Source organism: Acinonyx jubatus, chromosome C2, assembly GCF_027475565.1.
Source record: "Acinonyx jubatus isolate Ajub_Pintada_27869175 chromosome C2, VMU_Ajub_asm_v1.0, whole genome shotgun sequence".
NCBI lineage: Eukaryota > Metazoa > Chordata > Mammalia > Carnivora > Felidae > Acinonyx > Acinonyx jubatus.
Window position 1 is genome coordinate 104,650,857 of NC_069384.1, and position 24,730 is coordinate 104,675,586.

A 24,730-nucleotide genomic window follows, 5' to 3' on the forward strand; every position below is an offset into this window, starting at 1 on the left:
AGTTTTTAACAAAACTAATCCTCCCAAAATGGACAACTGGCTTAAAAATATCCCCATAGGAGCACTTGGGTGGCTCAGTTGGTTAAGTGTCTGACTCTTGGTTTCAGCTCAGGTCATGATCTCAAGGTTCCTGAGTTCGAGCCCAGCATAGGACTCCATGCTGACAGTGCGGAGCTCGCTTGGGATCTCTCTCTCCCTCTCTCTTTGCCCCTCCCCCATTTGCTCATGTGCTCTCTCTCTCAAAAATAAACTTTAAAAAAAATAAAAAATCCCCATAAAATTATCATGAACTGAAGAAAATGCTAATAATATAAATAAGAAAACAGCATAGTTAGCTTCACCTACTTTTGTAGGAGTCTCTGCTTTCTTCGTAAAATGGCTGATAGAGATGACAAATGTCAAGAAATGGGCCAAAAATTAAAAAAAAATATCAAGATGTCTAGCTGAAATGTAGATTTTCATCCACCATGCTTAAAAGCAACAGCTAATGGCTCACTGCTTAATCAAAAAATTTATAATTTCATGAGAAGAGAGAGAAGCTTTATATGAATTTTGATGAAAGTTCAAATGGACTAGGATAGCTAGCATGCTCAAAAAGCCTACTGTTTTCTTGGCTGTGCTCTTTTCAGATAGTAGCAGTCTTTCCCATCTTCTGCAGTCAATTTCTATTTGTTCCTACCTTCACATCTAGTTATAAAACACTGACTTAGAAAAGTTCAAGCTGGCAGAGAGGTCTTTTGTTGCTACTGTTTGTTTGGTTTTGCTTTAATTAATTTATTTTTGCTATTACATTTAGTCTTTCACACTTAGACATACACGTGTCAAATATATACACCCTACAGGATATAAGGAGAGCCAATCCTCACCAATATAAGTTATAAAGGCACACACACAAAAAAATGAGTCTTGGCTAAAAGAGAGGCTAAATGTTCCTTGGAAAAATCTGCTGTAACCAATTTTTTTTTTTAATTTTTTTTTAAAAATTTATTTATTTTTGAGACAGAGAGAGACAGACATGAACAGGGGAGGGGCAGAGAGAGAGGGACACACAGAATCGGAAGCAGGCTCCAGGCTCTGAGCCATCAGCCCAGAGCCCGACGTGGGGCTCGAACTCACGGACTGCAAGATCGTGACCTGAGCTGAAGTGGGACGCCCAACCGACTGAGCCACCCAGGCGCCCCACCAATTTTATAATTTATAATTATATTACAACTTATAAATTGTAATATTTTAAAAATTATTACTTCCCTAGGAAAATACTCAGTACTCTTGGCTAGCAAAGGATTTCTAGCCAAGTGGATTGGTGTTAGCATTCTAAGATAGTTGATAGGATATAATGTCATTCTCCACTGGGAATAAAATTGCCACTTCTTCCTTCTTCTATAAAAGCTACAAATAGCTCATTTATGCACATAAATACAAAGTACTATATACAGCCCTATTCTTGTCTTGCTATGGTTATAGCAGATATACAAAATATTTCAATGCTCATATGAAAGATAAAATTTCAGAATGTGTTAATTGATTTTCTCTGCACTCCTTGATAATTTTTCCTTTGATCTTAATTTCAGACTTTCATAGAAACTGATAACCCTAAAAGTATATATATATATATATATTTAAAATGTATATGTTAAATGTATATATTATTTATATATTTAAAATATATTTATATATTTTAAATGTATATATATTTATATATTTTTAAAATGAATATATATATGTATGTATTCACTAAATGAAAAAAAGCAAATTGGAATAAAAGTAATATATATTGGAATAAGATGAAAAAGAATGTGAAATTTTCATTTAAATGGTAAATGTAGGAGTATCTGGGTGGCTCGGTCAGTTAAGCTCACTCTTGGTTTCAGCTTAGGTCATGGTATCTCATGGTTTCGTGGGTTCGAGCCTGCACTGGGCTCTGTGCTGATGGTGCAGAGCCTGCTTGGAATTCTCACTCTCCTTCTCTCTGCCCCTCCCCTGCTCACACTGTCTTTGTCTCTCTCAAAATAAATAAATAAACTTAAAAAATTAAAAAAAAAATGGCAAATGTAATTTTATCCTTCAAACCCCTTGAAATATTCAGCCTCTCTTTTAGCCAAAACTTATTCTTTACTACATATTTATAATTTATACTGGTGAGATATGGCTCACTTTTTTCCCCTAGGTTGTGACACATATGATATGTTTATATCTAAGTATGAAAGACTTATGTAATAGCAAAACTTAATTAATAGAAAACAAAAACAAACTGCTGTGGACTTTTATTCTAGAACTGCCATTCTGAAGGAAAAAGCAAGAGAAACGAAATTAACAGGGAAGAAAGTAGTTAAGGTATGTAAACATCCTAGATTTTTTAGTTGAGTACGTTTGTAACCTCCTAGCTTTGCTCTCAGATAAGACTTATGAAAATATACTGCAGTTATGCAAGATTTTTAGATACAGTTAAAAGTTAATCTAAGTTTTGAAGGTCCAAGGAAGCCATGCAGAAGTCTGTTTTTTCCTGGTCCTATAAAGTATTACACTATAGCTTTCGCTGCTTTTTTAAAGTGGGAAAAAAAAGTGTTGCATAGGTTAGGAAGGATAGTCCCCTCACCTGTTCTAACTTAAGACATGGGAGGAAATTCTAAGATGACAACAAACTATATGCACATATGAAAAATAATGCTTTAAGTTTGGCTTATAATATATAACCCTATGGTCTTAAAGTTTTGGTAGCACAGTGGAATTCTATAGAGTTAACAATTCATTGTTAAAAAATTTAGCTTTCCAACAGGTTCCCCCTTTTATATATAACAATTATCTCTATAACACAAACATTATTAATAGCTTAACATCATAGATATATTCTTCTGTAATAATTTTCCTCAAATTCCCATAGGACTTTCTCGCTAAGTTTAAAATAAAGAACTTACAGTCAAAGAATTTTCACCATCATCATGTCTCATGTGATTATGAGCTCTTCCTCTGCCATCAGAGATGCTGAGCAAATCTCTTCCAAAAGGTTCAGAAAAACTTCTCATCATCTGTCGCATACTTTCTCGGTGTGCAATAAAAGAATCGCTGTTGAAAATACATATAATCATTCAAGAGTAAGTGTTGGAATTTAAATAATTAATACGTAGGCAGCTAAATACTACAAAGAATTATTTTGGTCTAATATTCTTGTTGAAGAGACAAAAGAAGAGTTTAGGCAAGTAGAATTATCTCGCTAAGACCCACTAACTCATAAATACAGAAACTGTTCCATTTGCTATCTACTATAATTCATCTATGTATAAATACACCTTTATCCTTTATTGTATAAAAATGACAAACACAAACTGACACATCTTGGGTAGCTTAAGCCAGCAATAAGAAAAATGGCAAAAAAAAAAAAAAAAAAAAAAAAAGGACTGGAAAATTTTGCTACCAGGTAGAGGTCATTCTAGGTAGCCACCAATATAACTTCTACTGAGAACTAATAAAGAATGCTGGCTTGGGGCACCTGGGTGGCTCAGTCGGTTAAACATCTGACTTCAGTTCAGGTCATGATCTCATGATTTGTGGGTTCGAGCCCGGTGATGGGCTCTGTGCTGACAGCTCAGACCCTGGAGCCTGCGTCAGATTGTGTCTCTCGGTTTCTCTGCCCCTCACCCACTCACACTCTGTCTCCCTCTCTCCCTCTTTCTCAAAAATAAACATAAAAAAAATTATGCTGGCTTATTTTTTAACTCTTATTTATGAAATATGAGCATTGAGAACTATAGCTATGTTACAACACTATAAATATACATTATCTTAATAGTCAAAAATAAAGCTACAGATCACCTTTATGAGGCTAACTTTTGTTTCTATGAACTCTTAAGTTCTTAGAACTCTTTTTTTTTTTTTTTAAGTTTTAGAGAGTGAGACCATTCATGAGAGGGGGAGAGGAGCAAAGGGAGAGACAGACAGAATCCCAAGCAGGCTCCACACTCAGCGTGGAGCCCGATGCAGGGCTGAATCCCACGACCCTGGATCATGACCTAAACCAAAATTAAGGGTCGGACGCTCAACTGAATAAGCCACCCAGGCGCTCCTGCTAAGAACTCTTAATATCAGAAATCACCGCATAGTAAAAATATTTTCTAGTCTTAAGATAGCTGTTCTCAAACTTTGAAATTACCAAGCAGGTAATGAGGTTTGAAATGCAGATTTCTGTCCTCCCCCCCTCCCCCACAACATTCCAATCACATTTATTAGTTCTGGGTGTGATTTGTGGACATGCATCCCTGGTGATCATAACTCAAGCAGTCCTTTCACCAACCTTTGAGGAATAGTATCCTTTCTGTGTACACAGTACCCAAATTAATTAGAACCCAAGCCTGCTTTCTGAACCTGTTTCCATAGCTGTAAAATGAGGATAATATTGCACATCCCTGTTGCTGAGATTAAAGCATGTAATCTGAAGGCACAAAGTAAAGTATCTAGTCCATATAATATGTTAAATGTTAATCTCCCTTACCTTCTCCTCTTATTAGCCCATGTATGAATGCTACTTTCTATAATTCTATTATTAATATTAAATACCTCTCATTGAGAAAAGATATGTATTTTATTTAAAAATACATATAGCAATAACCACGTTCCAGGCTGTTTTCTATTTGTATAAATATCAGTGTTCTTAATCTGATGTTATCCCAATCACCCCAAGTCCCATTCAAGAATGTAAAATTTTAGGGGTACCTGGGAGGCTCAGTCGGTTAAGTGCCTGACTTCGGCTCACAGTTTGTGATCTCACAGTTTGTGAGTTTGAACCGTGTGTCGGGCTCTGGGCTGACAGCTTGGAGCCTGGAGCCTGCTTTGGATTCTGTGTCTCCCTCTCTCTCTGCTCCTCCCCTGCTCATGCTCGCTCTCTCTCTCTCTCTCTCTCTCTCTCTCCCAAAAATAAACATTAAGGGGCGCCTGGGTGGCTCAGTCGGTTGAGCGTCCGACTTTGGCTCAGGTCATGATCTCACAGTCCGTGGGTTCGAGCCCCGCGTCGGGCTCTGTGCTGACCACTCAGAGCCTGGAGCCTGTTTCAGATTCTGTGTCTCCCTCTCTCTCTGCCCCTCCCCCACTTGCACTCTGTCTCTCTCTGTCTCAAAAATAAATAAACATTTAAAAAAAACATTTTTAAAAAGAATGTAAAATTTTATTGCCTTATTATAGTGGTTTCTTAACTTCATTTCAATTTGAAAATCACTGACCCACTGGTCACTTCCTTACGGCTCACTCTAGAAGTTAAGGCACATCACCACTGGAGTGCACTTTACCAAGGCAATCTTACTCTTCCCTGTAGTCTATTGGAGCCCCCTAATAGTTTGTCCCCCTTTCAGACTTCCCCACCTTAGTTTCATCCTCCTGGGGTTACCCTTCCCACTTCTCATTCTAAACTCCAACCTTCTAATGTCATCATGAGGAAGCTTAAAAATTCTGTCTTCCTTCAGTAGTCTCAGGCAGAAAGAGCTTTCCTTTGAATTGTGCAGTATTTGCATACATAACCCTATCTCAAAGGAGCTCAGATTGAGTCATATTGTCACCTTGGAGGTTAAAAAAATAATAATAAAAACTTCAAATGCAAATGATTAGTAAACCACTCAACTGGATTATGCTTATGTTATAAAAGAGATTTTCATTTTAATTCAGCTTTGTTTAGGTTTAATGTAAATATGAAATTTATCCATTTTAGTCATACTGTTTGATGAATTTTGAAAAATGCATTATAGTAACAACCACCACCACAAAGGTGTAGAACATTTCTACCCCCAATGTTCCATCCTGCCTCTTTGCAGATAATTAGCTCCCTCTAACCCTAGTTACCACTGACAAACTTAAAAAAAAAAAAGAAAAGATAAAGAAAGCCTATTTATTTATTTTGAAAGAGAGCAAGTGGAGTAGAGACAGAGAGAGAGAGACAGGAGAGAATCCCAAGCAGGTTCCTCATGGCCAGCGCAGAGCCCGATGTGGGGCTCGAACTCACAGACTGTGATATCATGACCTGAGCTGAAATCAAGAGTTGGATGCTTAACCTACTGAGTCACCCAGGCACCCCACCACTGACAGGCTTTCTGTCACTATAGTTTCACCTTTTCCAGAATTTCATATAATGGAATCATACATTATGTTGTCTTTTGTGCCTAGCTTCTTTTACTTAGCATAATGCTTCTGTGATTCATCCACGTTGTTCCATTTATTCAGTTTTATTGCTAGGTACATTGTATGTATATGATTATGTCACAATGTAATAATAAACAGTTTCTAGTTTTTTGCTATTATAAATAAAGCTTCTATGAACATTCATGTACTGTTTTTTATGTATATATGGTTTCATTCCTCTTGTGTAAAATAACTAGCAATAGGATTTCAGAGTTGTGCGGTGATTGTTTAATTTTATAAAAAACGTGAACTTAGAGTTCTAGTTGTGCTACATTCTTGCTTGATAATTGGTATTATCAGTCTTTTTGATTTTATTCATTTGAATGGTGGTGTAATAGTATCTCATTGGGGTTTTATTTTGTGTGTCATTCATATATCTTATTTGATAAAATGTGTTCAAATTTTTTCCCTATTTAAAAAAACCAGATTGTTTGTCTTATTGTTATAGACTTGTAACAGTTCTTTATATATTGTAGACATAAGACTTTTATCAGATGTTTGTCTTGTAAGTATTGCTTCCCAGTCTTGGACTTGCCTTTTCATTCTCTTAACATCAACTTATTCAGCCACATGGATCTTTGTTAGGTCTTCAGTTTCGCCAGACCTTTGCGTAGTAGTTTTATTTCTGACTTCGTTTTCTATCTGTGTCATCATCTTTGCATAACTAATTTCCATTCTCAAAACATTTTATATATTTCTATAAGCTGCTTTCAATTATTTTTAGAAGATGAGGCATAAGTACAATTTTTAAAATGAAGGGAAGAATTGAAACAGGAAGTTAGATAGAAGTAGACAATCTGAGGGAAGTATAGTTAAAAAAAGTAAACTGTGTTGATTATTTTAATGTACCTTCTGAATTTCCTGTCTAAAAGTTAAAAGGCTTATTTGTATTTTATATCTTCTAATATGAGAAATTTATTTTAGGTTTTCTTTCAAAAATTTTTGACATTATTGAACTTAATTTCAGTTAGGAATATTATAAACTTGATTATCTAGTCTCTGGTACACTAATGAACTCACTAATTTATATGTGTGGTAGGCAGCTTCTAAGATGGCCCCCAATGATCCCCTTCCTTTAAGTATGGGCTGGATTTACTGACTTGCCCCTAATAGAATGTGGATTCTGCTTGGGCACTGTATTAGCATGATGACTCATTCTGGGGCAAGCAGCTGCTATGCTGTGAGACAGCCCTGTGGACAGGCCTACCTGCATGAGCTTAGAAGCAGATTTTTAAGACGTCAACAACCATGTTTAAGAACTTGGAAGTAAATTCTCTATCGGTCAAGCCTTGAAATGATGGCAGCCTTGACTCACAACTTGATGCAGCCTCCTAAGAAGCCCTGAGTCAGAACCACCCAGCCCAGAACAGCCCAGAAAGCTGTTTCTGGATTTCTAACCAACAGAAATGATATAATAAATGTTTGTTGTTTTAAGCTACTAAATTATAGCAGCAATAAATAATACCTATTACATCCCAAAGCACAGCATATAACACATCTAAAACTATCCTCATTCTAATTCTTCAATTTTGTTGGTTTTATCTAAAGACTAGGAGCAAAATGAATGCAAATCTATAAAAATAGTTTGTCTGTAGGTCTGTTTGGTATCATGAAAAATTTTTTTTTGATTTTCACCAAATTTTGAGACTATGTTTGGGATGGTATGAATTAAAATATAAGCTTCCACAAACCTCAGGAGGATGGGGTTTCTCGGACAGGTGGTCTTACTCTAGAGCAGTTGAAACAGACACAAGAAGCCCTTGAAACTGTTGATTAGAAGACACAATTCTCATGTATTAAAGCACTTGAGCCAGAGAAAACCAACTCTGGTTTAAATGAATACCCTTTCTCCAATCAAAAGTCACTAAGGAAAAGCTTCAGAACTGCAGATATTGATTGCAATACAGATGCTTCTCTATGTAGCATGCACCCAGGTGAGTGGAGAATGGTAAACAACTCTCCCCAAAAATGGCACAGACCATCTGATATACAGAATGGTTCAAATTCAATAAACATTTATCATGTATACTGAGTGTAAAGGACAGAGGTTGATTACTGGTCTAGAGGAACATATAGTCTGACACAAAAATGAGACTTACATGTTTTAAAATTATAAAAGTTGGATATTATATTAGTTTAGTCAATGTAAGAAATTACCATACATTTAGTGATTTAAAACAAAAAATTTACTTTCTGACAGTTCTGGAGATCAGAAGCCCAGAATGGGTACCACTGGGCCAGAATCAAGGTGTTGACAGGGCTGCATTCTTTCTGCAGGCTCTAGGGGAAAATCTGTTTCTTTCCTGTCTCTTCAATCTTCTAGAAACTACCCATGTTCTCTGGCTTGTGGCCCTTCCTTCCATTTTCAAAGCCAGCAACAAAGCATCTTTAAATCTCTCTAACTCTTCTACATTCAAAGAATGCTTGTGATTAAACTGAGCCCACCTGGGTAATAAAGGTTACTCTCTTAAGGTTACTGTAAGGTGATTAATAACCTTAATTTCATCTGTAATCTTAATTCCCCTTGTCACGTAAAATAACATATTTACAAATTCTGGGGACTAGGACATGGACGTCTTTGGAAGGAAGGGACGTATTCTAAATACTTCAGATATAGTCCAAATATAGTCCTAAAATCACAGTATTTAAAACAATTTCCAACTGTTCCTCCTAGTCTGCATAAAATAGTCTCAGAAGATTAAAATGCTAGAAAATACAGCCTGTGATTAACCTGGCACTAGAATGCTGAATGGGATTTCTATGACTGATGATTAAGATAGTAATACAGAATATAAACCTAAATTATGACAAGTCAATAGAGATCTTGAAAGCATTAGCTCCTGAAGTACACTCCAATGGCAGTATTCTCTCGGCACTAAATGACCTAATTTGTAATTATTATTTCCTCTTATAATTCAAGGTGACTTTTGATGTCCTTTCTTAAGACTACTAAATGATCACATGGGGCACCTGGGTGGCTCAGTTGGTTAAGCATCCTTCGGCTCATGATGATCTCGCAGTTCGGGAGTTCGAGCCCTGTGTCGGGCTCTGTGCTGACAGCTCAGAGTCTGGAACCTGCTTGGGATTCTGTGTCTCCATCTCTCTCTGCCCCTTCCCCACTTGTGCTCTGTCTCTCTCAAAAACAAATAAACATTAAAAAAGATTTTAATAAAAGACTACTAAATGATCACAAAGTTAAAAAAAAAAAAAAAGTAAGTAAGAACAAAATCCATACTGATGAAAACTACTTTCTGTTCTTAACGTAGCAAAGTAAGTCATCTACTATACTTCCCCTCCCTACCCAACCCAACTCCTGATACTCTTTGAGCTACTGTCTTCTTCCCTTTAGCACTTAAAATCTTCCAATAGTCATCTATACTTGTATCCTTTACTTCCTTGTAGCTTTATTTTTTTACAAATGCCTCTTTCCTTCCCTTCACTTTCACATTAAAACGCCAAGGATTCCCTCAACCTTCCTTCCAATTACTGAAACCCAAAGGTCATTCCGGTTCCTTGAATACTCAGCAGCATATCTAACTTTGGAGACTTGTTTGACAAATGTCTCCTTTAAATTCTCCTTTGAGTGAACATTTTCCTTCTCACCCTTGACAGAGCTTCCAGAGAGTCAAACGTAACTAGCGTGTCAAGATGTTGACACGCTCAGCCTTGAAGCAGCTGGGTGGGACCCAAGCCTGCCAAAGCCACTGGCGCGGGTTACTTCCGGCTTCCATCAGTCTTTCCTTCTTCTACCCCAAGGTGCTTTGTAAATATTTTCTAATTGTATATGACATTAAAATGTTGAAAAGTACCGTCTCCTAAAGACATATAGTCCCCGACTTATGATGGCTGGACTGACGATTTTTGGAATCACAATGGTGTGAGAATGCTATGCATTCAGTAGAAGCTGCCCTTCGAATTTTGATCGTTTCCCGGACTAGCAACACTTGGTACCATACTCTCTAGTGATGCTGAGCAGCAGCAGCAGCTTCAGCTCCCAGTCAGCCTTACAATCACGAAGGCAAACAACCTGTACACTGAGAACCATCATGTACTCATACAACCATTCCATTTTTCATTTTCAGTACAGGATTCAATAAATTACATGAGACATTCAACAGTTTATTGTAAAATAGGCTTTATATTAGTTGATTTTGCCCAACTGTAGGCTAATGCAAGTGTTCGGAGCACATTAAAATAGGGGAGGCTAAACTATGGTGTTCAGTGGGTTAGGTGTAGGAAATGTATTTTCAAATTACACTATTTTCAATTTACAGTGAGTTTATGAGGATGTAATTCCACTGTAAATTGAGGGAGAGCTGTACTTTCTCTAGGCTTTACCCTTTATCCATTCTTGTTTTTTTCTGGCTTCTGTGGGACTATTCCTTTTAACTTGAACATTCTTAAAAATCACGGGAGGTACTTGTTAAAATGCAGAGTCCTGAAACATACACCCAAGGATTTTTGATTTATTGTATCTGGGGCATGGCCCAATAACCTGCATTTAAGCAAGGATTTCTATTAACTCTAATTCAGACATTCCAAGAACCTCACATGAATAAACACTAATCTATCCTCTTCAACCATTTCATCAGGAACTTCTAAGTTCAATTTCTGCTTGTTTTGATACAAATGGTCTCCATTTATTTTACAAATATTTACTGAATACCTATGTAAAAGGCACTGTGCCAGGCAGTGGGGATAGAGAGCTGATCTTTGTAGGGCTAAAGCCAATTTTCAACTTCATATTGGCCAAGACATTGTAATACTTTCCAAAATACTCAGGAGTATAAATTACAAATAATGATAAAGTAATTATTGGACATTTGCCTATTTCTATCCTGGTAAATCTTTAACCTAACATTTCCAACACTTTTTCCTTAGCCTTTCCCCCCCAACTTTTTCTTTTCTTCCTCTTTACGTCCCTGTTTCTATTAAAGGCACAGTCATTATTCTCCAAGTCGTCCAAACTCAAAACTTCAGGAATGGGCTGGATATTAGTTGGGTTTTTTATCTGTCCTGTGCGAGCTTCAAGAGACGAAAAGGGTGAACTCTGGTTCCATAGGAAGAATAAAGAAGATGGCAAGTGCCATCAATCTCCCTCTACCAAGAAAAGCTGAGGTTGGTTTGCTTCTTAATTATCATTACTTCTTGAATTTTACTATTTCTTTTCTGGATTCTAACATCTATTAATTTGACCACAGTAAATTTTTAGTAGTCATGTCTGGTTTCTTTCACACTCAAACAATGGGCATCTGGGCACACAAATCTGACCATTTCTCATCACTAGTTTGAGGATGTTGCTTCATTATCTTCCTTACTTAGTGTTAAGAGAAGTCTGATGACAATCTGGTTCTCATTCTTTCTAAGGGAGCTATACTCTCTGGAAGGTCTATGATTCTTTATATATTTTTTAATGTATCAAAATTACATTATTATTGGTCCAGGTATAGAATTTTAAAAATATATCCTGTCAACCCTCAAATTTCCTTTTCAATATGTGTTCTAAGGATTTCAGTATTTTGTTAGTTTCAGAAATTGCTCTCAACATATTTCTTTGCATATTTGCCATTCTATCCATTCCTTCCTTGTAGAACCTTGAACCCTCTATGATTTTGTCCTGCATATTGGAAGAAATCCCTTGGCTCAGTTTCCCAGGTTACTAGTCTTTGTGAAAATTCTCCTTATCTCATTTTTTTTCATTTTAAGATCAAAAATTTAATTTCTGGTATCTCTGGTTATTTTTAAATGACTGCACTATCCTCTGACATATCTAAAGTTTTTCACATTCAATACATTTCAACCTCTTATCAACTGCCTTTCCATACTTCAGACACTAGAAAGCTTAAGGCTTGGGGTACCTAGGCGGCTCAGTTGGTTAAGTGTCCAACTCTTGGTTTTGGCTCAGGTCATGATCTCATGGTTTGTGAGTTTGAGCCCTGCATCGGGTTCTGTACTGACAGTGTGAAGCCTGCTTGGAATTCTCTCTCCCTCTCTCTCTGACTCCACCTTGCACTCTCCTCTCTCTCAAAATAAATAAATAAAACATATATGTATATGAAAGCTTAAGACAATTTTGTGGACTCTACAGCAAAGTTTCTGGATCTAGGTTCTGCCACTTATGGGCCATTATCTGAGAATTGGAAGGTAGAAGTGCAAAAGAGTCTGTATGTACTATTCTCTTTTTTGGTAATCATGATCACAGAAGTACAGTCTTTCCGTAGCAGTGTTAGCAGAACTCCAAGTGTCTGATCACTAGAGTTTATGAGTATTGGGGAACAGGAAAGGGAAATCCATTTTGCTAGTATGGGTCCTAGCAGGGACACCATGGCTTTGCAGCCAGCAGCAGTAGCAGCAGCCTTCCAATTCAATAATTCCTAATGGGAGAATTGGCTATTACGCCCTTGGTGGTCTAGATCGGTGACTTGGCTTTAGGAGTCATTCTTGAAAGTTTAATCTAGAGTCTGTTTCTTAAGCCATCACAACGATTCTCTAAGCTGTTTAATGTCCTGTAATAAATTCTTCCTAAAGTTTCTTCCTAAAGTCACCAGAGTAAATTTGTTTTCTGCAACTGAACTAATGTAGGTAGGAAGGTTTACTTTCATCAGCTTTAATCCCATTCCAGTACTTCTAAGTAGTATTGACTATTCAAACTATTTTATCATTTTTCTTTTAAGTACTCTTCACTATCTTCTTTTCTACTTTCTTTCCCTCAAAAAGAAGGCATAGGTTACCATTATTGAGAGTCAAAGGAGACATTTTTTAAAAATTCATGCTAAAAAGTCTTGTTATTTGTGAAAGCCTTCTTTATAAGTAGACTATTGGAAACAAAATAACATACAGAAAATATTGCTTGTCTTTTCCACTAGATTAAAAGCTTCTTGAGGAAAAGGAACAGATCTCTCTTGTTCACTCCATGTCCAAAATTACCTAGCCCACAGAGGTTTCTTTACTGATGGAACAATAATGAAAAATGGATAGGAAAAAAGTCATTAAAAAACTTTTCAGCACTTCTAAAAAGAATTTAAATGGAATATTATGCTACCTTTAAAAGAGCAGGGCAGATGTTTATGTGCTGACATGGAAGGATTAGCAAGATATACAGTATACCTCCATTAGCAAGATATGTAGTATACCTCCATTTGTACAAGAAGTTCATGTATATATGCTTATAAATATATAGCATATATCCCTGGGAAGCAATGCAGCCAACTGGTTACAGTGGTTGCATGCAGGGAGGGTAACAAAGGACCAGAGGTGAGAGGGAGTCCTTTTTTTTCCTGGTCTCAATAAGCCATGTTATTGAAGGACAACACATACGGAAAAGTGCACATATCATAAGCATAAAATTTACTGAGCTTTTTCCCCATCTTAACCATTTTTAAACACACAGTTTAGTGTTAAGTATATTCACATCATTGTGAGGAGGGAGTCTTTTGTCCATGTATTCTATACATTTTGAGTTTTTGCTATAAGCATGTATTACATATTCCAAAAACACCTTTTTGAAAATGTAAAGCACCTAGATACTTTATAAAATAAGGTATTAATTACCAAATGTTGGATGTTACTGAATTTTAAGATTTAAAAAGTTTTAAAAAGTTTTAAAAAGTCTTATAGTGCATACGTAAATATGGAAAATTGATATGAGAAAAGACTTCTGTAATTCCAAATCAAATGAAAATGTTCACTCCAGGCTGTATAAATGCGTTTTTCTTTCTTAATAGTACTAAAGCTTATCTCTTGGCAAATCCCACTAAAATGCTGTAAAATAAAGTATGCCAATTTATCTTATTCTGTGAAAACCCTAAAGTTATTAACTTGCCAAAGTTATTAACTTGTCAAAGTTTATGGTGAGATGCTGTTAAATTTTGTTTAATAAATTAATATTTCCCAGATGTTATTAATTAGGCATTAGTTTTAAAAATATGCTAAGGCAGAAACTGTACTCCAAAACAATATGTAGTTGTGAGGCCTTTTTGCTTTAATTAAACTTGGGACATAATTCCCGAAAATGAATGTAGAAATTCATTACACAGAATGTTGTGAATGATTGATTCTACCATATACGGTGCAAAGGTGAGTGCTTTTAACTTATCTAAAGGATTTTTTTTACTGTGCTTAAGTAAATTAGATCACTGCTTTGCAGTTCAGAAACACAACATCTAAGCAGTGAAGTTTTACTAAAAATAAAGAACAAGGTGTCAATAATCCCATCAATCACAATTTAATCTTCTCAGAAAGCAGTGCCATTGCCCAGGTACACTTGATAATATTACAAAATATTAAAAAATAAAAAGATGAGGAGTGCCTGGCTGGCTCAGTCAGTAGAGTGTGTGGCTCTTGATCTTGGGGTTAAGTTTGAGCCCCATGCTGAAATAATAAGTAATAAATATTGTCTACATGAACCTACAGGGAGGCTATATATGAGAGTATTTCCAGACTGTTTTATTCTACAGATCTGTTTATTCTTGCCCAATATCAAATGAGTAAAGAGACAGTTAAACAGAAAAATATAGCAGAAAAATAGCAGATCCTCTACATACCTTACCAACATGATAATTTCCAACCATCTCTGCATTAGGACCACTGCTGGTCTAGATGATTGATAACCACTTTACAAAACATGTTTCACAAATCCATATTCTAAAAAATTGTAACATGTTAGTATTCTTACTTCTCCATTTACTCTCCTGCCATAACTCTTTTATCCTTTACATACTGATCCACTTGGTAACACTGCTCTATTTTCCAGCCTCTTCCTTCCTCACTGACAAATTTTATGCAAAGTCCTAAAAGAAAGTGTTTTTTCCAGTGTGTGCAGGTTAAGGATACTCTTAATGAAACAGAATACAAAAAATTTTTACAGGAAAATTAAACTATTCTTAACCAAATTAGTAAATGAATCGCTCAGGATGAATAGTCATTTTAGATAAATGATAGGTAGTAACTTAAAAAACACAGTTGTACCAAATTCACTCAGAAAGTAAAATAAAATGAAGACCCCAGACATTAGCTTTATTTAGATAGTATACATATTTCATCTTTCCAACTAAAAACACACTAACATAATAAGAAACAAAGAAGTAAAGATATCATACATACAATGCAGAAAAATATCATAAATAAGGTCATTTTTCCATGAATTCTTGTGGCATTTTTAGTTTGGGATTTCTGTCTTATTGATAAAAGTGATAGGCACAGAAAATTAAAGAGACTACTATTGCTAAATTTTCCACCTGTTAAGGATTTCAGAATCACTATTTTAACAGTATAGGCAACTAGCATTATAAGGAAGTTGTAACAATTTAAAAATTAAATAGATCAATTGTACACAATGAGCACCTTAGGTTTTAACACAATGGAGAGCAGAAAGGGAGTTGTTTTATGCTTCAAAAAAACAAGATATGAAGATCAAGTTAAGTTCATAATTAAAGAATCAGAATTTGGTGTCTGGATCTTCCAATTTTTACTTGAAAGAACAGAGTTTCAAGTAGTTTTTTTTTTTAAACATTTATTTATTTTTGAGAGACACAGAGAGCAAGTGGGGGAGGGGCAGAGAAAGAGGGAGACATAGAATCCGAAGCAGGCTCCAGGCTCCCAGCTGCCAGCACATAGCCCAACACGGGGCTCGAACTCATGAGCCGTGAGATCATGACCTGAGTCAAAGTCAGCCGCTTAACAGACTGAGCCACCCAGGTGCCCCAAGTTTCAAGTAGTTCTAAGACCCATAAATGAGTTGTCTAAGAAACAATTTTCTAATTCTTAGCTCAAAAACTAGGTTATTCCGAAATATTTCATATCTAGATGATACTTAATGTCAAATGATACCAAGTAATTGAAATTCTTTTAATTTTATTACATGTGATATGGTACTGTGTTTATGTTAGATGATCATATTTTTCAGAAATGTATTTGGAAATACATAGGGGTTAGATGACAAGAAATCTGAATTTGCTTTACAATACATTAGAGACACCAGCAGCAATAGAGACAGATAAAGCAGGTATAAATTTTGAAATTCTGGGTGACAAATACACAGAATTGCTTTTTAAGTTTTTTTAAGTTTATTTATTTTAAGAGAGAGGGTGAGCAGGAGAGGGGCACAGAGAGACAGAGAGAGAGAGAGAGAGAGAGAGAGAGAGAGAGAGAGAGAGAGAGAGAGAATCCCAAGCAGGCTCCACACTGTCAGCACAAAGCCCATCTCGGGGCTCAATCCCATGAACTGTGCATAATCATGACCTGAGCAGAAAATCAAGAGTCAGATGCTTAACCGATTGAGTCACCCAGGTGCCCCAATACACAGTATTGTTATACTTCTGTAGTATGTGTTTGAAAATTTTCATTAAAAAAAAATCTTAGAAGAACAAAAAGAAAAAGAACTATGTGGAGTTAAAGGATTTCACACTACCTGATATTTTAAAGTGGATGATCCAAAAGACAGTCCTTTTGCTTAGAGCTCTATATTCACTGGATATTTACAGCTTAGAACATGGGTACAAGTGTAGATATTAAAATATTCATTCTTATTAATATGCAGTCACTTGAGAAAACCAGTCAACTTTCCCTTTAGATATGTGGATGAGCTTGAACTGCAATGAAGAAAAATACTTCAGGGGTGCCTGGCTGGCTCAGTTGGTTAAGAGTCCAACTCTTGATTTTGGCTCAGGTCATGAGCTTGTGGTTCGCGGGACTGAGCCCGCCGTGGGGCTTTTTGAAGACAGCACGGAGCTCTTTGCAGACAGCACGGAGCCTGCTTGGGATTCTCTCTCCCTCTCTGCCCCTCTCCCACTCACGTGAGCACATACTCTCTCAAAATAACCTTAAAAAAAAGAAAAATACTTCAGAGAATACTAGATGTTGTTCTATGAATAAGTGAGTATTTAACAGCTATTATTTTCCTGTAGAAACATAAAATTTAGTAAGATTTATTATTCTGATTGCATTATTATTGGGCTACAAATTCAATAACTAAATGAGGCTCATTTAATATGTTGTCCATATCTCTTTATTTAAATAAAGTAGATATATTTATATATAGAACAACTGTTAAAAACGTCTTTGTTTTTTGAGTGACATGAACAAAAGGCTGCCTGTTGGAAAAAGCATTAAGACAAAATTGGGCTCACAGTCTGGCTTTTGCACCTGTCCGAACCATTCAGGAAGAAATCTGGATGGGCCCTCCCTGAAGTGAGTTCAATTCTTGTCTACCCAGAACAGCAGCTGCTCAGAGATAAGACTAAAAGTTCTCTTGTTCAACCTTAAATTCTTTTTTATTAAAGCCAAAATCTCTTGTGGTAGCAAGGAGCTATTTTATGATTTTAAAAATTAACCTAATGCAGAGTTTGTTTTCTCAGGTGAGAAGTCAATTGCTTTTATATTTTTCTACCTATTCATATTATTCTCTTGAAAACTGATGTTTCATTCTAGGAAAATAAATTGGAAATATGATGAAGCCTTATAAAGTTCATATATCACAAACCGGTCATTTCATACACATAAACTAGTTTAAAGTAATAATTTGAAACGTGGTCAAAGATTTATACGAAGGGGCACCTGGGTGGCTCAGTCAGTTGAGCATCCAACTCTTGATTTCAGCTCAGGTCATGATCCCAGAGTCATGGGATCGAGCCCCATGTCGGGCTCCATGTTGAGTGCAGAGCATGCTTGAAATTCTCTCTGTTTCTTTCTCTTTCTCTCTCTCCCTCCACCCCCTCCCCAACTTGCACTCTCTCTAAAATAAAATTTTAAAAATATTCTTTGTCCATCCACAGGATGCAATACTTGCAGACACTAAATTCACGCTTTAAAGAATATCTAAAGACTAGGAAAATGATTGTGGTATATGTTGAGGAAAAGAGTGTATTTATGACCATAAAGCTTTGTTCTAATATTGGAAAATATTTTTCACATATGGAAAATGGAAATGAAATGCACCAAAATGATAGTAGCTAAAATCTTGGTTGCATGATTTCCTTTACCAAACTTCCTATAGTTTTCAGATTTTCCATGAGGATGCATTTTCATTTAAATAAGAAAAAATTTACTTATGCTATTATGAGGGCCATACTACCTCTTTTAAGATTGCTAACACAAACCACAACCAAACAGGATGATGTTTGGCACCAAATGTACTTTTTCTACTTCATATTATTTATCTATCACAAGCTAGGAAAAATAAATTTTTGCCCCCTGACCAAAATTAACTTAAGTCAGACTGGGAATAATTTCTTTTTTTTTTTAGATTGGGAATAATTTCAACATAAAAGGCTTTTTTTTTTAATGTTTATTTATTTTTGACAGAGAGAGAGAGAGACAGAGCATGAGCAGGGGAGGGGCAGAGAGAGAGGGAGACACAGAATCTGAAGCAGGCTCCAGGCTCCGAGCTGTCAGCACAGAGCCTGATGTGGGGCTTGAACTCACAGACTGCAAGATCATGACCTGAGCCGAAGTTGGAAGCTCGACCGACTGGGCCACCCAGGTGCCCCAAAAGGCTTTTTTTTTTTTTAATGGATAATATGTTTTACTTCAAAATAAGTTCCTGTTTTTAAGACTCTCTGTCTCTCTCTCTCTCTCAGGAATATATATATATATATATATATGTATATATATGTATACGTATATGTACGTATATATATATACATATACATATATATATATATGTATATGTATATATATATATGGCCAGTTACAATTTCATTTGGCCCATACAATAATATAGTAAAAAGGAATATATTTTTCTTTAAACATATGGGTTTCAGATAATTGACATGGCAGTTCCATTCATCAAGGGAATGCCTTCCTTCCACTATACACAGTGATGGTAAAAAAGTTATTAGCAGATTGTTACTGCTCTCTTGATAACAAAGAAATGTTCCCTAGTTCCAATGAGGTATACAGGTCCATAAAGAAAATCCAAAAGTGATCCAAGTTTTAACACTAGAAATAATGCATATTACACTCAAAAGAGAATCTTGAGGGTATGGGCCATGACTTCTACAAATTTATAAAACAGTCCACAGCATTAGGCATATAATAGAAACCTAAGAAATATTTGAAGAATGAGTTACATTTCCATAGGCAAGTCTTTATTTCCCCACTGTTTAGAAGCACAGTTTAAAATGGTGATGTGGCAGAAGCCTTTGATGTTAAAAGGGTTGTAGGAATCACTATGGCCTCTCCCATCCTTTAAGTACTCCCCTACTTCTGTGTGGATTTTTACAATGTTTACTGATAAAACTAAGCATTATGATATGATTAGATGCTACCAAATGCCATTTCTTGACCCAGCAACTATGTCATATCATGTTATGCTCCTTAGCTCCTAATTTGATGGTTTGTACCTAATGAACCACAGAATGCCCCAAAAGTCTACTTTAGAAATTCTTTCAGTTCAAGGCTCATAGTGTCTCATTCCATCAAATATGATCTTAAAATCTGTGAAGTTCATTTATAATATCTATATTAAATATCTATATTAAAATATTTCTGAGAACAAACTTTTAGGTGCTAAAAATCACAATAGCTGTTAGGTCTTAACATAAAATGGGATCCTGAAAATCCAAACCTTAACCCAAACATTCATTGTTCACAAAAGCTTATTTAGAAAGGTGCTTTTGTTTTATTGCCTGTTTTATGACAATATTCTTATTCAAGAGAATATCAGTCAATGAAATGTCCATGGAATGTATTCACTTTCAACTCAGTGACTAAGTCAAAGCCAGGGTTGGGCTGCCTGGGTGGCTCAGTTGGTTAAGCAGCCAACTCTTGATTTCAGCTTAGGTAATGATCTCACAGTTCGTGAGTTTGAGCACCATGTCAGACTCCATGCTGACAGTGTGGAACCTGCTTAGGATTCTCTCTCTCCCTCCCTCTCTGCCCCTCCCTTGCTCATGCATGCTTACTCTCTCTCAAAAATAAATAAACATTTAAAAAAAAAAGTCAAAGCCTTCAACTTCCTTCAACTACCTCCAAAGAGCAAAATAATATTTTTTTTATTTAAAGAGATTATAGATATGTAAGTTTTAGCTCTTACTGAGAGCAAAGAGATGGGAAAAAGTAACATCCTGTGAAAATATGTAGGGGTTCTTTGACCAAAGACTGGTCATAACACATATGGTGCCCTAAAGGAAAGGCTAACTATTTATTTATTATTATTATTTATGTTTATTTATTTTTGAGAGACAGACAGAGAGAGACAGAGCATGATTGGGGGGGGGGTGGGGAGGCAGAGAAAGAGGGAGACACAGAATCTGAAGCAGGCTCCAGGCTCCAAGCTGTCAGCACAGAGCACGACGTGGGGCTCGAACTCATGAACCGTGAGATCATGACATGAACCAAAGTCGGATGCTCAATCGACTGGGCCACCAAGGCGCCCTGAAAGGCTAACATTTACAATTAAAACTAAGGCCGATAGATTTGCCAACTTGTTTCTGAGCCTTTAATATCTAACGGCTGATATGTGGTAACATAGCTGTTCTTTGTAGACTTGCATGATCAGAATTTCCTTCTGTAGTTCAGAAGATTCAAAGTTCATGTTTCTGCACAAAGTAGACCTATATACCAGATATATGTAAACTTCTGTACTAAATAATCAATGCTTTTAGGATACAGTATAGATGCCAGAACCCTTTTAACCTCAAATTAATTTTCCTGTCCATACATACGCATTTCTACTTCTTATTAAGCAAACATAAGTGAGAAGGGAAAGTGATATTCTTGAAAGCAAACTGCATGCCAGAAATGCCAGTTTTCAGCTTTTATGTTCTGACCCAAATTACAAGTATTATTCAGTTAAGAAGGAACGGCAATTTTCACTGAATTTCAGTTTTGCAACATCAGATATTCCCCCCCCAAAAGGTTCCAAACATATAATAAAACACTAACCTTCAACATATCACTTTTAAAGTTTCCTTCTAATTTTCTCATGAAACATTTAAGACACACCATTTTTAGTAAACATTGAAAATGAACATATTTGGAGGCACCTGGGTGGCTCAGTCAGTTAAGCATCTGACTCTTGATTTCAGCTCAGGCCATGATCTTAAGATCATGAGATCAAGCCCTGAGTCAGGCTCCACGCTGGGCATGGAGCCTGCTTAAGATTCTCTCTCTATCCCTACTCTCTCTTGCACTCTCTCTAAAAAATTAAAAAATTAAAAAAATTAAAATGAACATATTTGAATCAAGACTATAGATTTTAATTGTTTTTTTTAACCCAAATCTTTTAAACATTTGACAATTTGATTACAGTATTTTACCAGTCTCAAATTATTTAATAATTCTAATTTTATATCCAAAAAGTATTTTTTGTTTGCCCACTTTTGAATAATTAGTAAATTAGACTGTGTGCTTATATTGGTATCCTTGAACTGAACTAATGGTTATTTAGACAATGGTAGTGTTCAAAGTAGGGAGTGTCAACATCAACAACAGCATATGTTGAATGCAAATACTTTCAGCAATCAACTAAATACCAGATTAACTTTAAAACAGTGTAAAAGGGGCGCCTGGGTGGCGCAGTCGGTTAAGCGTCCAACTTCAGCCAGGTCACGATCTCGCAGTCCGTGAGTTCGAGACCCGCGTCAGACTCTGGGCTGATGGCTCAGAGCCTGGAGCCTGTTTCCGATTCTGTGTCTCCCTCTCTCTCTGCCCCGCCCCCGTTCATGCTCTGTCTCTCTCTGTCCCAAAAATAAATAAATGTTGAAAAAAAAATTAAAAAAAAAAAAACCAAACAGTGTAAAAGGACACCAGATTCTCATTAAACAATATTTACTTTTGTAGTACATGTAGACATACTTTCTACATGTCAGACATTAAATTAGCAACAAAGGACCCCAATGACACATAATGTTAGTAATAGGGCTAATATTTGTACAAAAGATGGTGGGCATAGAACCTTTGTGTGTTCTTTAAGGTCAGTGGATGATTTGATAAGGAGTCTGCCATCTTTATGAATTCCTTATGTTTGACTTATATTGAGTAATGGATATTCATTTTGTTTGGGGTTGGGGTCAAGGGGATGTGTCAAATGACAGATTACTGGAAATAAATAGGAACTCACATTCTCTTTCTTCTTTACTCCCCTACCCACCCAATTATGTTTACTCTTTATATAGTTAAATGTAGAGCAACGAAATTATAAGCATGCATCTATTTTATAAAGTTAATTACAATAGTTTTATCCTCAATTTATATGAAACGGCTGCCTGCATTTGAAAAAGTCTATGGAGAGTTATAACTGATGCTCCTTTCCATCCTAAGCATGGAGAAGAGTGTTCTTTGATGTATGCCTACTATTTGTGATCTGTTACTATTTCTGACCCTGACTCTTGGGTTCATTGCTTTTGCTCAGACAGTTACCCAAGAGTTTAAATTACACTTTTGCGAGACGTTTTAAAGAAGGTACTAATTATACACTCATGGTTTAGTTAAGGCCATTGCTCTTTTTGATATAATCAAGGACATAATACAACTCAAAAGTTGTCTACCATAATCTTCTTAACTGTTACCCATTGTACTGCTGTCACAATTACTTAGGAACCATTTCAACAGCTCAACTAATCTATGGATATATTTAGTCCCTATTCTCAGAGGCTTTTACAAGAGCAAATCATAATATAGCACAAAATTTAAAATTTGTTAAAATGACATTAATTGTAGATGTCCCAACAGCTCCCAAACAAGTTAACTACAACAGCACAATAAATTTGCCTGAATCCATACACTCCTTAATTTTAATGAATAATCTTTAGAATAAAATATTAATCATTATATTTTTCTATGTTAATCATTTCATCTTTTTTACCATTAATTATCCTTTCAATTATTATTTGTATGTTATTTGGTTTAAAATATTACTAACACATTTAAGCCACCATATTTTTTTTTAAAAAACAATGAAACAATCTATGTGGTAAACTGTCAACATTTTAAACTTCTTAAAAAATGTCTCCAAGTTGCATAAAGAATTTAATTGATTAAAATAAATTAGGACACCAAGTCAAAATTCAAACTGGCAAAACATTTGGGCAAAAAGGTATCACAAATCATCCTGTCTTGGGAATTCAACTAGATTGTACTACTTTTATATAATCGCCAAAGGAAGAACTAAAAAAACCCACAGGCAACCTACCCACCCCCAAGAAAACTACATTATAATGAAGTAACTAAGTTCTGGATGCCTTCTTCCTAAGGCATCACGTTAATTCGCTTGGGACTGTCCACAGGGCTGATGCTTGTTGACCTGCGGTGTTAAATGCACCCTCTGCTTCCCTGTCCTATTTGCACTTTGACAGAAAAAGGAGTCCCTTTACAAACAAGGCTAGCTTTGTGACAAAGCAAGCAGAAACAAACCAAACAGTGAACATGGCAACTTCCAACCACTCCGTGGTGAGGGACAGCATAACTCTCCAACTTTCTTGTGCTCTCATAAGCACATACTATGAAAAATGCTATTTTAAAAATGTTTCCCTTTACAAACAATTGTCATCTTGTAAGACATTCCCTGCCCCTCATTTGGGATCGAAACAGGTGTGAAAAGGGTCCTCTAAGCATAATTCTCACCAGAAATTCCACCTAAACGGCAGTTACTGTCACCTGCAAAGCTCTGCGGCTGCCAAGGCGGACCTCTGAACGCGGGAACTCGCTCGGGCACCCGAAGTCCAGTGCCAGGGGCCGGCTCGCAGCTCTCCCCACCTCACGCCCCCAAATCCTTGTCTCTCCTCCCTCGCACGTCCCCAAGTCCTCTCCCTCCCCACGGCCCCCCAATCTTCTCCCCCCACACACCCCCAAGTCTTCCTCTCTCCCCCCCAACCCCCCCCCCAATTCTTCTCTCCCCAATCTCCCACACCCCTAAATTCTCTTCTCCCTTCCCTCTCACGCCCTCGAGTCCTTTTCTTCTCCAGACCGCCTCCCGGAGTTACTTAAATTCCCTCTCCTCCTCTTCAGAGTTTTAACTCGCTCTTGTCCCTTAAAATAGCTCCCTTCAAGATCCCTGAATTCCCGCGCAACCGTGGGCTCCCGCCCCTCCCTCCCCACTCACGAGAAGAAGGGATCATCCTCAAAGCTGCTGCTCAGCATCCCGAACATCCTGGCTCCGTCACGGGCGGCGGCGGACGCGGACAGATTGGAAAAGGATGTAACTCGCCGCGGCCGCGACCCGAGCCAGCCTTCCCCCCGCAGTCAACGCTTCCCTCCCGGCTGCGAAGGCGGTGCCCGCCGGGAAAGGCGGTGCATGACGCCGAGCTGCTTTCCCATTGGATGCTGTTATCTGGACGTCACCAAGACGAGGCGTGGAACGGTGCGCCGTTGCCATGGCAACTGTAGTCAACACAGTGGAGGCGAGAGGTTTGGCTTCCCTCCAGTCAGGCAGCCCTTCATGAAGACTCCTGAGGGACGAGATAGCTTGTTTCTTGGAACAAGGAACACAAAAATTAGACCACTCTCTGTGTGACCTTGGGCAAGTCGTCCTCGGCATTTGGGCTGGATGGCTTCCAAAGATCCATTCACTTGCATTTTGTGAGCCACAGGAGTCATATGCAAAAACACTGTGGTAGTTGGTCAAAAGCTGGGC

General features: G+C 36.9%; 1 protein-coding gene across 5 annotated transcripts in view; it reads right to left on the reverse strand.

The window, feature by feature from the left end:
• MLF1 (myeloid leukemia factor 1) overlaps nucleotides 1-24,380 on the reverse strand; it is a 36,865-nt gene extending 12,485 nt beyond the window's left edge. The window contains exons 1-2 of one of the 5 annotated variants that reach the window (XR_008297869.1): nucleotides 24,200-24,380; nucleotides 2,916-3,063 (exon numbers count right to left, since the gene is read on the reverse strand). Coding sequence is in view for 4 of the 5 variants with exons in the window: in XM_015066013.3 (XP_014921499.1) it covers nucleotides 2,916-3,063; nucleotides 24,200-24,246 (195 nt within the window). In the remaining variant the exon portion in view is untranslated. The remainder of the gene's footprint in view (nucleotides 1-2,915; nucleotides 3,064-24,199) is intronic. The other 4 variants (XM_015066013.3, XM_053221269.1, XM_015066019.3 and 1 more) reach the window with 4 other exon arrangements.
• Nucleotides 24,381-24,730: the final 350 nt, after the last annotated feature.